The sequence below is a fragment of the Dromiciops gliroides genome, chromosome 5 (genome assembly GCF_019393635.1).
Source record: "Dromiciops gliroides isolate mDroGli1 chromosome 5, mDroGli1.pri, whole genome shotgun sequence".
NCBI lineage: Eukaryota > Metazoa > Chordata > Mammalia > Microbiotheria > Microbiotheriidae > Dromiciops > Dromiciops gliroides.
Genome location: NC_057865.1, coordinates 232,730,586 through 232,747,841, shown reverse-complemented (window position 1 = coordinate 232,747,841; position 17,256 = coordinate 232,730,586). Strand labels below are relative to the sequence as shown.

The 17,256-nt window shown below is 36.8% G+C and overlaps 1 protein-coding gene across 5 annotated transcripts in view; it reads right to left on the bottom strand.

The window, feature by feature from the left end:
• Positions 1-5,274: 5,274 nt before the first annotated feature.
• The window catches only part of USP15 (ubiquitin specific peptidase 15), a 179,849-nt gene continuing 167,867 nt past the window's right edge, over positions 5,275-17,256 (bottom strand). For all 5 annotated transcript variants that reach the window (XM_043966591.1, XM_043966592.1, XM_043966593.1 and 2 more), the window contains 2 exons: positions 16,647-16,735; positions 5,275-7,231 (listed from right to left, as the gene is read on the bottom strand). In XM_043966591.1, the coding sequence (XP_043822526.1) occupies positions 7,046-7,231; positions 16,647-16,735 (275 nt within the window). In that variant the 3' untranslated portion in view covers positions 5,275-7,045. The remainder of the gene's footprint in view (positions 7,232-16,646; positions 16,736-17,256) is intronic.

Genomic DNA, 17,256 nt, shown 5'->3' with positions numbered 1-17,256 from the left:
CTCTTCCCATGCTGGGCAATTCGTGGTTCACCAACACAGATCTGGGGAGGGTTGGGGGAGTGTCATACTGGTTTCATATGGATGCTGGGTTCTTTTGCTCAAAATTAGTGGGGTTAGACACAGAATTCCCCCTTTTGTTGAAAAGACTGGAGCTGAATGGGAACTTTGAACTATAAATATTGGAGCTAAAAGAAACATAAAAAGCAAAATTCAAGGGAAGAGTCAGATAGGAATTTATAAGGATAAACTACTTAAATTCTAATGGTGGATAAGGAAGGAGCGAATGATACAAGGGTCTGTTCAGAACCCTAATGTCATCAGGATAGTCATAGAGCTAAATAAATGAGACACATTGTCTAGGAGTGGTTTTTATTATGAATCGACAATGTTTAAAGAAAGAAAAGGATGCAGAGGAAGGCTACTTTAAGGGAAAAAAAGAGGATGAAGGATAGAGTGAGCTTATTATTTTTGTACCCCCAGTGCTTAGCAAAGAGACGGTACCGTGTACACTTAATAAAATGCTTTTTTATGGATTAAAAAAAATGATTTCTTGAAGTACAACATTCAAGTTTTTGTTTGACCATGGTTTTCAGGAAATCTGATAAGTCTTAAATTATCTTTCCTTACCTTGTTTTCCAGGTTGGATGTTTTGACTGTTCAAAAATATATTCTATTGTCTCATTTAGTCATTTCCTCCATTCCCTTTTTTCTTATTCTTGTCTAAGTTTTTCCCACCTTCTAAGTTCTTTATTTTCTTTTCCTTTTTTTCCTACCCCAAACCTCAATTTATACATCTTAAAAAACACCTCTTGATCCATTTCTTCCAGCCAATCTTGTAGCTTTTGTTGGTAAGTCACTTTATTTTCCAGTGTCCTACTTGTAGGTTTTATTGGCTTCCTTTTTTCTTCTGGGTTATCTCATTTGGACTTCACTTAACAAACAGCATTTCTTCTTTGCATTCAATATTTCCTTCTCTTTCCTTCTTTCTATTCAGTCTGTTCTTGGTATGGGATATTGTGAGTAGGCCAGTCCTCTCTAGTTTTCTTGGATGGGTTGAATGCCTGTGCTCCTGTTTATCCAGGAATAGCTGGCATTGAGGCCAAAGGTTAGTCCTTAGTATCTGGTTTCAGAATCTCCTAGTGGTCTACTTAGGATTCTAGCTTTGGCCAGAACCTTGCATGATCCCTAATTGGGAGTTGGTTTCATCCCATCCTAGTGATATGTTGGGAGATTAGATTGTTTTAACTGTATGGCCCCCTGCCATTAGCACCCAGTTGCTATTATCTTGTCAACTATGTGTTTCCCAGTGCTGAAAGGAATGTATAATTGGGCTATCTTCCTATGAAGTGATCTTTGGGACTTTTCCTGTCTTTGCTTCTTTTTTGACAAAGTAGTTTGGCTTTAGGTCCCCGATTACTAGAGCTTGGGATGACCTGTACATTTCTTCTCCCCCCTCCCCCTAACCAGGTGGCTGGTTGAGCTTAATTTATGGGAATGCTTATTGGCTTCCCTGGCACAGCTCCTTTCTAGTGACCTTGGTGTGAATCCCTCTATCCACCACTGATGAGCTTCAGGCTATATTTTTGCGTAATATTGGGCTGGATGGAAAAATTTACTTCTGGATTAAAAGAAAAAATTTCTTTATCATTTGTACTGAGGTTTTCAGGTATTACTCTGGTTTATTTCTGAAAAGATGGCATTCTCTGTGATCTTTCAGAAAGCCATCTTAACCAAGAATTTTCTGTGCTTTCTTTCTTAGAATCCTCCAAAGACTTTAATCTATTTTGTTCTGGTAGACACAAGGATGTTTATACCATTCTTCTTTATGTATATAACAAGACTCCTATGTTCCAGTAAAAAAACATGTTAATCTCATTTTTCCCCTCTTCAAATTGGGTATGCTGAAAAGTGGAAAGAACGCTGGATCTGGATTCAGAGGACTTGGTTTCAAATACAACCACTGACACTTATTATACTAGTGAGCAAATAATACCTCTGAACCTCAGTTTCCGCAAACATAAAAAAGAAGGCTAGGTTATATGGAATCTGAGGTCCCTTTAAATTTTTGAGTCCACATATATTGATCACAGTATCATGCCCATTTTAAATTAAGGCAAATGAGTGACTTAAGGTCAGAATCATTTAGGTTAAAGTGTTTTAGGATGCTACCTCTGAATTTGACATGTACTTTTTATAATTTATTTTCCCTCAGGAATAATATTGGCTGAACCTATCCATTTCTACAGTTATTTTTCAAAATTGGTAGGGGTTTTATTTTTAAGATGCAATGAAATAAAATTGAATTTTATTTCAATACCGACAATGAGTAAAATTAAAAAAAAATTGTACAAATGAAAAAGTTCATTTCAGTTGATAAACATCATTTCAAATCTTGACTCTGCTATTTATTTCCTACCTGTGTGCCCTTGGGCCAAGTCACTTCATCTCTTGGACTGTCTCCTTGGTAAACATTGATAAAATGAAGAGGTTGGACTAGATGGCCTCTAATGTTCCCTTTTAAATCTAAATCTTTGATCCTATGAAATACTTAGCTTTCTTTTATAGCATTTCTTTTTTTTTAGGCAATGGGGGTTAAGTGACTTGCCCAGGGTCACACAGCTAGTGTCAAGTGTCTGAGGCCGAATTTGAACTCAGGTCCTTCTGAATCCAGGGCTGGTGCTTTAACTACAGCGCCATCTAGCTGCCCCATAGCATTTCTTTTAAAAACAATATGCAAATGAGATCAACATGTTTAGCTACTTGTGGAATATATTTCCTAGAAACTTTTGAAAGAACTGAAATTGATCTGAATTTTTTAATATGCCAATATAGTAAGGCTTTGTAATTTCCTCAGTACATGGAACTCAATATAGGAATTCTCTCCACTAAGGCATAATCAAGCCCTTAGTTAATCTATTCTGTTGAGTTTCCTGAGGAACAAAGGTTAAATAACTGCTACAGGTTCACCCATGGGTTGAAGGCAGGATTTAAATCCAGATCTTGACTCTAAGTCCAAGTACTTTGACCCACTATTCCTGGCTCTATTTTGAATACCATCAAATTTTGATGTATTTTTAAAAAGATAAGCCATATCCATTAGAATTTAACCTATAGGAAATCTACAATTATTGAAACTAGTGTTTCACTATATAACAATTTACTTTTCTCAACTTAGTTTTAAGTATTCTTTATTGCTATTTGTGGTTGTTTCAACATTCTTTGCTTATAGTAAAGAACAAAACATAATACTTATGAATGTATGAAAGGCCAATAAGTTTCCAGTATAGAAGTAAATTCCCAAATTTAAATAATCAGCACAAGTTTGAATATTTGGCAGATGTGTGAAAGCAAATATTCCCCACAATCAGACTTGATTATTTAATTTGAAACACTTAAGCTCTGCAACTGAATGAAAGAGAAGTTAGTGAGAATGTACATGAACACAATTCACTTGGTTAATTTTCTATTCTTTGGTGGATCAGAGCTTTCAAAGGTTACAAGAGGAACAAATATAAATTATATTGTGAAAAAAAGTTGATTTTCAAATGTATTTGGATTAATTTATTCATATGTTAGCCTATAGAGGATTAACAAAACAATAATAATGCAAGGTTGAAAAGTCAGGAAAATCTGGGTTTGAGTTCGACCTTCGTCAGAAGTAACTTAACTTCTTGGTGCTCTAGGGAACTCTCTAAGACTCCTAAGTTACAGGAAAGGTTCTGACCTTCATTGGTAGAAGGAACCTTCCCATTTGGGAGTACCGAATACCAAAGAAATCACAGGTCTAGTTTCTATCTCTAGCCTAATAATGACAAAAATAAGAAATAAACAACAAAAACCCCACCATTTTTTTTTTTGTGGCTTCAGAAATGAACACCTTTCTTTACTTTTCTTCCTTTCTTCTGAGGTGCTAGACCTTGGATGCCAGCACCTAGATCACCCAAAAGTTCTTCAAACTTTATTCATAAATCCTCTCATTTACTGGCTCATTTCTTTTACCTCTATTTTAATAAAGGGATAGCGTGTAATTTAGTGGGTAAAGCAGCAAGCCTTACTTTAAACTGTCCGTATGGTTCAGCACTCAATTATTGTCACAAATGAATGGTTTTTGCATTTAGGTGCCAGAAAGGATGGATGTCAAATATAGGGTTACAAAAGGAACAATGATTTGTACAAGAAACATGAAATAAAATTTTAGAAACTCGATGACAATGAGGCTCCCTTTCTAGAGATGAACTCCAGATGCTCTAAATTACAAAAAAAAAAAAAAAAAGGAACCTGAAATAAATTGTGTCATCACTTAATTTGCAGATATGGAAAAAACACAGATGTTATTTTGGGGGAATGCATGGAATCTAAAAGGGGGCAGTTTAAGTTTTGAAAAATGTGACATTTGATTTAATAAAAATATTTTTGGCTAAATTAAGCTATTTTAAAAATGGTCACGTACTCATATCAAGCTCAGGATACTGTAACAATTAAAGTTATTTGACTTATTAGGGTTTTAAAATATAAAGGTATTAATGTTAATTTTTCTTTTAAATTAGAGGCTGTTGTTTAAACTTTTTTGCATTGCTTTATTTTTCCTTTTGTTAGCTAAAGGATAGGGGCAGATCATCTTTCCTAAAACTTGAAATTGCAGAGAAAGTGCTGAGCTGCATAGGTAGAGTTTCCATACCTTAAAAAGAAGGTTAAGTTCTTATGTAAGGGAAATCACAGGTCAAATCTCTATCTCTATAATAATAATTGAAAATATTTAAAATTAGTTATAATGTGTTGGGGTATACTAAAAAGAGTGCTGAACTTGGAGTCACTTGGCTAGAGTTCAAATTCTGACTCTGCCATTTACAATAATGTTAATACAGTCTTTACTTTCTTTATCAATGTGTGTAAAATTGGGCTAAATGACCAATTCTCTGGTCCTCAGTTTCATCTGTAAATGAGGGGGCTAGATTACTATGATTCAATCCAGTTCTAGATCTCTGGTCTTACATATATCTATTTAAGGTAAAAATTATAATCTAGGTGCAAAAAACCATAATTTTGATTTTGTTTCCTTGATCTATTTTGTACTGGCTTAAAAGAGAGATGTTTAATTAAAATCGGTCTTTATGATATGCCCTTTATCAGGAGGATCCATTTTTGTTTTGAAGCAGCATTTCAAATAGCTAAGCTATTATTATGATATAATAACTAACGGATGGCATTTTGGTCACCTACCTATAAAATAAAAGCTTTTGTCAAAAGGTTCAGAGTAAGAAATGAAAGACTAAATAAGGCCTTGAATAGCTTTATTGAAATCTGTATAAATAAACATGCACATTTCAAATGTAAACTCAAGTGAACTCAAGTGCAGACAAAATTTTAACCTCTGTCATGCAGGAGGTTAGTTTACATTAGAAAAAAAAAAAACAAACCAAAAAAAAAAAATTCAAAAAGCAGCTTTAAAATACCAGGATGAAACACCAGCTTTAATATCAAGGTATAAAGCAAAAGCCATGTTCAACATACCTCGTTTATCCTGGTCAAATGCATCTTTTTTCCTCTTTTTAACTTTTAATGCTAACATAAATAAATAATTTACCAAAATGTGCACTCACAGAGTGAACTTTTATTTACAATACACAATTTATAACCTATTGTATTTGATTAGTTCAAGTGAAGAACATCATAATTTTTGCTTCAATAACAGTGGGACACAAAGCAATTCCTCAGGTCATAGGTAGGTATGTGAAGTGTGTCCCAGCACTTAAAAGATTTCCTATTAAAGGCAGTATTGTATGCCAATCAACAATACATTCTTTCAAACTAGATCAAAGGGAAAGCAGCAAATAAAAAAATGATTAAAATGTTCACACATATTTTTGGCATCCTGAATCCTTGAATGTGGTTAACTAAATCAAATTCAAGGTTTGTATGCTTTATATGCTGTACAGGTTCTGACTCTGGAACATGCAAATGCCAATTCTCTTATATCAAGTTACCTTCTGAGAAAAGCTGTAAGGCTATGGTGAATTCCATCAGGAACACACAAAGAAAATTAACAGACCTACCTTTAAAGCCAATTGTCCATTAATGATTTAAAGGCAAGTATATGAAAAAAAAATCTCATCTAAGCTTGATGTACAGTTATTACTATGGATATAGAATACTATTAAGTCTGACCTTATTTTATAGTAATTGGGAGAGCTGAAAGTTGCCAAACTATGAAAAAATGGGGTAGGGAAAATGAGCAGCACAAATTTAAACTTTGGACTGACACCAGATTAAAGTTATGCAATTCTTATAAGCAAGTTAAGAATTTTAATGTCTAAGTAATAGATTCAACAGTAATAAGGAAGATTTAACTTAAAAATGGCTTCATATGCAGTGAGAAATCTAGAGCCTGCTCCACAGCAGAAACCAGATGAACATAGTAATATTCTTCATGTTTAATGATACCACAAAGAGAAATAACCTTTCTGAGCTTATTTCTTCCATCATGATTCAGTTTGTCTTAATAGGCCAGCTTGATCATTAGGGAAAGACTTGAAAATTTGGTTTGCCAAGAATACTACTGCAGCATTTATGCTGCATTTACTAGTGCAGCTAAATAACACAGTAGTATGAATGTTGCCTAATATACATGAATAAGTTCATTTAAAAACTAGGTTTAGTCATTGTTTTCTCGCAGTTATTATTAGAGTAAATTAAATGACCAACATCCACAAATTTAACATTTGTCATCAGTTAACTCACATCCAAAACAATTAAAGAAACATAATTCATCAAAACAGCAGCAAACTTAAAAGGGGTTTATTTGTGATTTCCTATATATATTTAGCTTGTAAATACAAGACTGTAAATGTATTAAGAGACAATTTCTGTTAAAGTTTTCATTGTGTTTCACTTCAAGTACTGCACAAGTTAAAATCTGATAAAGGATTTACATTCTCTTATTTGAAACTCCCCATCTCAGACTTCTGTTTTAATGTGGTGGGTAACTTCATTATTTCAACAGAAACCACCTGCAGGAAAGTCTCTTTTATGGCTTCTAGGACTTTCATTAGTTAGTGTGCATACAGTTTTCATTTTCTATATCATTGTCATTCTCATTACTATCTTCATCACTTTCTAATGGGATGCCTGTGGCAGCTGAAGCACCTTGTTTAGTTTCTCGGTCAAGGGGAAAAAAGCCAGTTCCACTGAAAGTGTCCTGTCTCTGGTAGAAGAGCACATATGCTGCTTTGGACTGTAGGAGCAAACAGACAGACAGACACACAGACAGACAGACAAAGAGTGTTAACAAAGTAATGATTTTCAGATGATGATATGGGCTGAGAAGCAAGATGAAATCTAGTAAGTGAATAGTATATGACTTAATGAAAATAGACAGGATAAAAAAGGAATTTAGTTAATTGAGGCACTCAGAACTACTTTAAAAAACATCCAGTGGACTAAAATTTACCATTGTATACTTCCTAATAATAAGATAAAAAACACTGAGGAATCCTATTTACATAAATAAAAACTATTTCAGACTCACTACTATACCATCAAATTACTAAATATCAAAATTATATTGTAAATGTAATTAAGGGCAAATCAAAACTGGTTCAAACATAGATAAACCTAGCATCTAAAATATGTACTAAATATTTATTATATACACATGTAGCCCTGTCCAGGAATTTAATACTCAGAAAGCAAGCTGCAGTTTCTGACCTAAAAGAATTCTTGGAATTTTAAACTGGAAGGGACCTTCCTTATCATCTATGTCAACTCCCTCATTTATACAGATGAAAGAATTGATGGCCAAAGATATAAGGTGATTGAGCTGTTACAGAGATAATGGATGATAAAGTTAGGAAAGCCAGGATTCATAGCGTTGCTCTATGATGTTTCAAGAAATATATACATGAAATAAGGCAACAAGGCATTATATCTCACTAATATGTAACATATTTGGAACCAAATCTGCTGAAAACCCTGGGTGACAAAGAAACACAAGAAGGACAATAATATAAATCAAATTAGCCGACGTATTCTTTTAACTGTGTGATGCTTTTGGTCAAAAAGCATTCTGCTGAGTGAGGATAAAATTAATTATTTATTAGCCTCTATCCAAGTTACTCCCGATCTCTTAACTGATGAATTTAATGGCCTCTTCTCAATCCTCATTATTCCTGACTTTGGTGCTGTTTTTGGCACAGCTGATCCCCTCTCTACTGTGGGACAGGATATTCTCTGGCTTTTGGTGACATGGTTCTTTCCAGGTTCTTCTAACTTTCTCAACACTACTATTTATTTTTCTCTGCTGGACAATCACTGATTGTCATTTCCACTAACTGTGAGGCCTCTAGGATCTGACTTGGGTGTTCCCTCCCTGCTCCCCTCTTCTCTACTCTTACTTGCTAACCATCTCCTCAGATCCCAAGAAATTAAATTTATATATCTTGCTCTAGTTTCTCTCTTGTAACACATTCCCACCAACTGCTTAGTAGACATTTCAAACTGGGATGTTCCATAGTCATCTTACACTTGACATGCCCAGAACTAATTGTTTTCTTCTCACATTCACTCTACCTTCTGAACTTTACAAATACCACCATGGGTATGACATCCTTGGTATCACAGTGTACTCCTCACTCTTCTTTAATACGCATACCTAATAAGTTACTAAATCTTTACATTTCTTTTTTCAAAACACATCTTCCGCACCGCACCTATCGCCATCTTACAAAACCATCACCCTAGTTCAGGACCCCTTATCACCTCTTACCTGGACCACTACAATAGCCTTCTGGTGAGTCTTCCTACCTTATCTCTCTCTTTATTCCAATCCACCCTCAAGATAACTGCTAAAGTGATCTTCCTATAAGCACAGGTCAGACCATGTCGTCACCCATCCCTTTTTCTCCCCTAATTTATACTTCAGTGTCTCCCTATTATCCCTAGCATCTAATATGGATTCTTTGGTCAGGTATTTTAAACTCTTCACAATCTGGTTCCTTCCTATGAATTCCTAAGCTTCGTATTAGCTTTTACCCTTCCAACAAACTCCGTGGTTTGATCATGCCAGTCCACTTACAGCCCCATATATAACACCACATTTCCTGTATCCATGTCTTTGGCTAGGCTGCCCTAGGGCTTGGCTTGCTCTCCTTCCTCACCTCTTGGAATCCCTCACTTCTGAAACTCAGCTCAAGCCCCCGTTTTTACATGAAGCTTTTGCCAACCTCCTTAGCTGATGGTGCTCTCCCCCCTCAAACTATTTTGTATACATTCTGTTTCAGTTTGTATACAGGCACACCTCTCCAGTCGGAAGGTAGGTTATTTGAGGATACAACATCTTACTTTTGTCTCTGTATCCCTAGCATGTGGAATTTGACAACATTTCTGTCTAAATCAATTTTTGACAACCACTTGTATAAAGGAAAGAAAAAGATTTGTAATCAGTGGAGAGTAGGATGTCAAAGAAATTAATAAAGTTTTTATAAAAGGAAGTGGAGGTCAAAAGGGCCACTATGAGGTTGAGGAGGATAATGATTAAAGTCACTGGTGTTGGAGATTAAAATACCATTGTTTTACCATGGGGATTCTTTTTAGAACGAGGCAAAATACTAAGAGGAAAGTTAAAAAAAAAAAAAGCAGATAAGTAAAATAGTACATAAAGAAGAATTAGAATCGAATAATTTCAATGATGTAATCTTTAATAACCTCAAGAAAACTTCCTATTTGAGAAGAACTGCTGGGAAAACTGGAAAACAATTTGGCAGAAATCAGATTTTAATCATCATTTTATACCCCATGCCACAAAATACTCAAAGCAGAAATGTTATTTAAAGATCACATCATTAAAATAAAACAAACAAACCCTCCCCTCCTCCCCAAAATGAAGAGAATAAAGATCAGGTACTTTTCAAAGCGATGAGCAAGAGGTAAGTTCTTAACCATACAAGACAGAATTTCTATTACATGAAGTTGAAAAACTTTTGTAAAAACAAAACAAATGCATTTAAGATTAGGAGGAAGTTGACCGGAGTAAAAAAAACCCAAACCACTATGATCCAAGATATGTAGAGAACTAACACAAATACGTAAGTTCAAAAGCTATTCCCCAATGAATAAGTGGTTAAAGGATATGAACAGTTCTCATAATAATTACAAACTATTTATAAAAGATGACTACAAATCACTAATAATAGAAAAATGAAAATCAAAACAACTCATATTTTATCTCACTCAGCAAATTGGCAAAGATGACACAAGTTGGGAAGAGTCAAAAGTGGAGGGGCTGTAGAAAAGTAGGGGCACTAACGCACTACTTGATCTGTGAAATGTGTTGGTCTAACAATTCTGGAAAGCCACCTGAATTTGATCTAAAATATTATCTTACATATCCCAAGGGAGTCAAACACATAAAGGAAGGTTTCTGATACAACCCAAATAGTCATAGCAGGACTTTTTTGTGGTAGCAAAGAACTAGATAAAAAGTAGATGTCCAGTGACTGGGTAACAGCTAAATTGCTGGACATCAAAGTAAAGGAATAGGGGCAGCTAGATGGCGCAGTGGATAGATCACTGGCCCTGGAGTCAGGAGTACCTGTGTTCAAATCCGGCCTCAGACACTTAACACTTACTAGCTGTGTGACCCTGGGCAAGTCACTTAACCCCAATTGCCTCACTAAAAAAAAAAAAAAAAGTAGTAAAGGAATAGTACTAAACCATAAGAAGTGATAAATTAAAAAAAAACCCAAAGAAGCACGGAAAGATCTGGGAAAACTGATGAAAAGTGAAGTAAGCAGAACCAGGAAAACAATATACACAATGTTTGCAACAATGTAATAGATAAAAAGGCAGTGCGGTATAGTGGAAACAGTACTAACTCTGGAATCAGAGGACCTGGGTTCAAATCTCAAACTTCTGGTGTTTAATGCCTATGGGACCATAAAGGCAAGTCACTTAGTATACCTAGGCCTCAGTTTGCTTATTTATAAAATGAAGGATTTGGACTAAAATGCCCCTGAGGTCCCTTCCAACTCTAGATTTGAGTCTATGCATGAAAAAAACCAAATTGAACAAGGTATAATTAGCACACTTGACTGCAGGGGCCATGGGTATGGAACATGACATGTGGAGTCTAATTTGTTGATGTGTTGGTTATTTTTGCTAAATTGCATTCCATTCTCTTTTACTCTTGATTACAAGAGATGGCTTGCAGGGCAGAGAAGGGATGTATTTAGAAATGAAGGTGATGTAAAACAAAAAATACCAATAAAAAGAAAAGAAAACAGAACAAGTCATCCTTGAGAAGGGCAGGTTCAGTAGAATGGGGAAGATAACCCCCCAAGAACCGTAGGGTTTTCTGAATTGGAAGCAACCTTACAGACCATCTACTCTCATCTCCTCACGTTCTAGGAGAAAACTGAAGTCCAGAAGATGGAACTGACTGAGGTACTGACCTGAACGAAGAAGTAAAAACACATACAAGTGTTTATGCCTTCCGGAGAAAAGGAGTCAGCAAACTATTGCCTCAGGGCCAAATCCTATGGCCCAGGAATGGTTTTTTTACATTTTAAAATACAATAAAAATTGATTTAACAATGTAAAAACCACTCAGGCAGTACAAAATCAAGCAAGGCAGCATGAATCTGCTGACTACTACCCTAGAATTTTGGGAAGGGAAGAGGGAAGGAAGAGAAAGTAGGTTGGAAGAATGACTTGGCTGAAGCTAATTTTTTTTTAAGGGTAGGAGATATATTTCTCTGATAACATCTTTTTATACCACTTTTCCATAATTCCATTTTTTTTTTTTGGGTAATGTGTTCCGGCCTTCTCATGGTTACATAATCTTCTTTATAGTTCTTTGAATGATCTTTAACTTTAATTCTTCCTGGACTATGTTATTCCTTGATTTCCCACTATACATCACTTGAAAACTGGCTTGAAAAAGAAAACTCTTTGTTTTCAGGGAGAAGTTAGGGTTCGTTAAAAGATCTGTGCAATTTCCCAAAGGCAATAAATATGGTTCACTCTCTTCTTATTAAATTCTGGCTTCTGCTCACTGTTCATTTGCAGTATCTGTCTAACATACACATATACTGCTAGATGAGGTCAACAGATTGTTCATACAACTTAAAGAAGAAAAACTACTTATTTCTTTTAGCAGGCAATCAGAGCTTTATTAAGCAACTGTCCAAACAGGGAATATCACTTTGTTTATGGGGCAGTCTTTGTCTGCTCATTGAAATCTAAGAATGTTATATATAATAGCAAACAGGAAGAAAAAGCACTAGGAGGGTGGGCAGGAGGTGGGTATATATCTATTGGGTATAGATTTTTTTCATAATGTTTAGATCGAGGTATCCTATAATAAAACATAGATTGATGCAAAGAAATGATTTTAACAGTTGTCATGTCATTAAAATTAGGCTGGCCAGTCTCTTCCTAGATATAGGAGTATGCACTTTGAGGACAAAGCGGGAGAGAGAATGGGTACTTGAAGTTACAGGAACGGGATAGTTTTAAAAGAGAGGTACTAAGGCAAAGCATCTATCACTTAGGTTTGTCACTATATCTCCTCCTTTGCCCATCTCACAGCTACTAAATGTTAAATGTCTGAGGCCAGATTTGAATTCAGGTCCTCCTGAATCCAGGGCCGGTGCTTCATCCACTGCCCCCCCCTCACCCCCCCTTTTATCAAGGCAACCCCTTCTACTTGTTCAAGAGATACCATTCTAACCTGTCTCCTCCAAAGATTGCCCCCTCTCTCATCCCCACTCTATTACTCATTTTCTTGTTTTTTTTTTTTTTTTAGTGAGGCAATTGGGGTTAAGTGACTTGCCCAGGGTCACACAGCTAGTAAGTGTTAAGTGTCTGAGGCCGGATTTGAACTCAGGTACTCCTGACTCCAGGGCCAGTGCTCTATCCACTGCGCCATCTAGCTGCCCCACTATTACTCATTTTCAATCTCTGTGTACCAGCTCCTTCCCTACTATCTACAAACATGTGCATGTCTCCTCCATTCTCAAAAACCCTCATGTGATCCTTCCAGCCCCATTAACTATCATTCTTTATCTTTTCTGCCCTTTGTGACCAAACTTTTTGAAAAGACCCATCTACAATAGGTATCTCCACTTTCTCTCCTCTCCCTCTCTTTTTAATCCCTTACCAATTTGGCTTCCAACTTTCCCAAAGTTACCAATGACCTCTTCAATGCTAAAGTCAATGACCATTTCACCATCCTTATTATCCCCAACCCCTCTGCTGACTCTGTTAGGTAGGGTTTAGGGGTGGGGTTACCCTTTTTTCCTCTATTCCTTCCAGGTTTTTGGAACACTACTCTTTCCTGGTTCTACTCCTATCCATATGACCATTCCCCAATCTTCTTTTCTGGATGCTCATCCAGGTGATGCTATCTAACCACAGATGTCCTATAGAGCTTTATTCTGGGCTTTTTTCTGATCTCCTTCTATACTACTTCACTTGGTGATCTCATCAGCTCCCATGGATTTAATTATCATCTTCATGCTGATGATTCTCAAATCTACCTATCCTGCCCCAACCTCTCTTCTGACCTCCAGTCCTGCATTTCCCACTACCTTTCACACATCTTGAACTGGATGTCCAGAAGACATCTTAACTTAACATACTCAAAATGGAATTCGTTATTTTTCCCCCTGTACCATTACTGCCTCCTAAATTCTCTATTACTGTTGGAAGAAAACTATCCTCTCAGTTCCTCAGCCTCGTAACCGAAGTGTCATCCTTGACTCCTCACTATCTTTCAGCTCCTTCTCACCTCCACCCCCCAATATACAATCTGTTTCCAAGGCCTGTTGGTTTTTACCTCAGCAACATCTCTAAAATTTGCCCACTCTCTCCTCTGATACTATTACCTTACTCTGGTGCAGACCCTCATCAACTCATGCTCGGACTAATGCAGTTGCTTGTTGTTAAGTCTGCCTGCCTCATGTCTCTCCTACCCCAATCCACCCTCCATTTGGCCACTAAAATGTCCAATCATGTCACATATGCAGACCATGTCCCTACCTTCACCTACTCAACAAACTCCAGTGGCTCCCTAGTGCCTTTGGAATCCTATACAAATCCTCTGGTGTTCTAAATTCTCCATAACCTAGTCCCACCGTTCCGATCTACTTATGATCCTTGCCATGTACTCTTTAATCTAGTGACACTGGCCTCCTTAATGTTCCATGAACAAGATACTCCATCCAAGATACTCTGGGCATTTTATCTGGCTGTCCTCCCTCCCCCCTTTCTATCTACTGGCTTTCTTCAAGCCCCAACTAAAATCCTATCTTCTAAAGGAAGCCTTCCCAAATGTTCTTAATTTTAGGGTCTTTTTAAAAAAAAAATTTATTTCCTATTTTTCCACAAATAGCTTGTTTGAACAGGGACTGTCTTTTGCCTCTTTTTAAAAATTCTGAGTACTTAGCTGGTTCGTGGTTGTCCTTTGTGCTCAAAGAAGACCTAAATGATATCACTATGTTGGGGCCAAGATACAGTATGTGTATGACTGCGGCCGATCAGACCAATTCAAGCTCAGAAGGCTCTACCACAGGTTGGACACAAATGGTCATATGATATCTCACATTTCTTTTCAGCTACTGCAATTCTGCTTTGCTCAGAGAGCACAGCCTCTTCTTTGATGCAGGCGTACCATTCTAGATGGTCCTGTGCCAGTGTCTCCCATTTCCAAATTGATTCCAAAGTAAGAGACTTTGAGAGTGTCCCTGTATCGCATTTTCTGACATCCATGTGAACCCTGTGTTAGTTCTCTGTAAAATAAGTCTTTTAGGCAAATATACACTTGGCATTCAAACAATATGGCCAGCCCACTGGAGTTGCACTCTTTGCAGTAGGGTTTAAATGCTTGGCAGTTTAGCTCAAGAAAGAACCTCAGTGTCTGGTACCTTATCTTGCCAGGTAATCGTAAGAATCTTCCTAATACAATTCAAATGGAAGTGATTCAGTTTCCTGGCCATAGTGCTGGTATACTCTCCAAATTTCACAGGCATACAACAATGAGTTCAGTACCATGGCTCTGTAGACCTTCAACTTGGTAGGTAGCCTAATACCGTTTTTCTCCCACACTTTCCTTTGGAGCCTCCCAAACACTCAACTGGTGTTGGTAATGTGTGTGTCAAACTCATCATCTATGTGTACATTGGAAAGTATACTGCCAGGGTAAGTGAACTTTTTCACAGCATTCAACATTTCTCCATCTGCTGTAACCAATGGTTCCACATATACATGGTGTGATGCTAGCTGATGGAGGACCTTTTTTTCTTGGTGTTAACTGTCAGGTCAAAATTAATACAAGTGGCATCGAATCGATCCATATGCTGCTGCATCTCAACCTCAGAGGTAGCACAGAGTGCATAATCATCTGGGTACAAAAAGTCACACACCAACTCTCCCTCCACTTTAGCCTTGGCTTGTAGCCTTTTCAAGTTAAATAATTTACCATCAGTGCAGTAGCTAACCTTGAGGTCATTTTGGTCCTTGTTGAAGGTATCTGACAAAATTGCTGAAAACATCATGCTAAAAAATATGGGAGCAGGGCAGCTAGGTGGCACAGTAGATAAAGCACCAGCCCTGAATTCAGGAGGACCTGAGTTCAAATTTGACCTCAGACACCTGACACTTACTAGCTGTGTGACCATGGGCAAGTCACTTAACCCCTATTGCCCAGAGGGGAAAAAAAAAAAGCATGGGAGCAAGTGCACAGCCCTGCTTTACTCCATGGTGACTGAGAAAGTGCAGGAGCACTGTCATCCAGAACATGCAAGCAAACATGCTGTCATGAAACTGATGTACAATACTGATGAACTTCTCCAGGAAACCAAATTTGAGTACTTAGCACAGTGCCTCAGATATAGGAGGTATTTAATAAATGTTATTGAACTAATATCCATCCAACATCAAGAGAACACAATGAAGAACATACTGGGTGGACCCTCTGTAGTAACTTTATGAGGTCATGGACAAGACTGGCACAAACCAGGAAGGCATGGATGGATTATGATCTGCATAATATGATCTGCACGGAGGGAAAATATACACTGATAAGATAAACATCCAGACTGGAGAAGGGGTGGAAAGAAATGAAGATGCTTATAGGCAGAGAGAAAGGACTGAAAAGTATAAGAGAAGAGAAGTGATGATTGATGAAGCAAGATTCCAGAGGAGGATAGGATGAAGGGCCCTAGTGAGTGAAAAGGTTTCAAACCTAGGGGGCAGCTAGGTGGCGCAGGGGATAAAGCACTGGCCCTGGATTCAGGAGGACCTGAGTTCAAATCCGACCTCAGAAGCTTGACGCTTACTAGCTGTGTGACCCTGGGCAAGTCACTTAACCCTCTTTGCCCCACCTTCCCCCCAAAAGAAAAGGTTTCAACCCTGTCTCTGTTAATATAGAAACTTAAAATATAGATGCCCTTCTTTAATTGCTTGGCAACTCTATGTTTCCCCATATCAAGGAGAACTAATATTTATCAGTCCTAAATCACTAGAATACTTATTTTAAAAAATAACTAGGTTGTATCCCTTTTTGTGGGTATTTTTAAATTTTTATCTAAATTTAATTTCAACAGTCTAAAAAATATTCTTTTGATTTAGAAACAACAAAAGCATGTACTTACCACAATTTGGTCTTCAGAAGCAGTTGAGACACTACTGTCATCAAAATAGTACCATTTTCCATCATCTTTATTTTTTGCGAAAGCAGTATCTAGAGTGAAATGATTAATGTTAGAGATTAATTGATATTTTGCCTAAAACTAATTAAGTGGGAAAACCAGATGCATATCCTCAAATCCACAAAACACTCAATTACCTGTGGGTAGGCTATGAGTTATTTCTTACAGACCATTTGTGATATCGAACAATCTGAATGAGACTAACATAATTTCTACCTCAAGTTATATACTAAGGAAATTGTCATACTTTATCGATCCTGAAATTTCACTTAACTGAAGATATCTCAAGATTTCCTAGAAAATATTAAACTTAAAAAATCTTATGTTTGGTACCGAAGAACTCACTCAATCAATTCACAAAGGTCAACATTTGCCATTTTAAGTGGCAAAAGAAAAACTAATAAATACTTAAAGTTTCTTTTCCTCAAGGCTCATTTTACACAAAGCCCTTCCCAAAAACCACATAGTTATTAGTGCTTTCTTTGTAAATCATCTTGTATTTATTTATCTACTGCGTTTCTGGGGAAGCTGCCAGTATCTTAAAGGCAAGGAT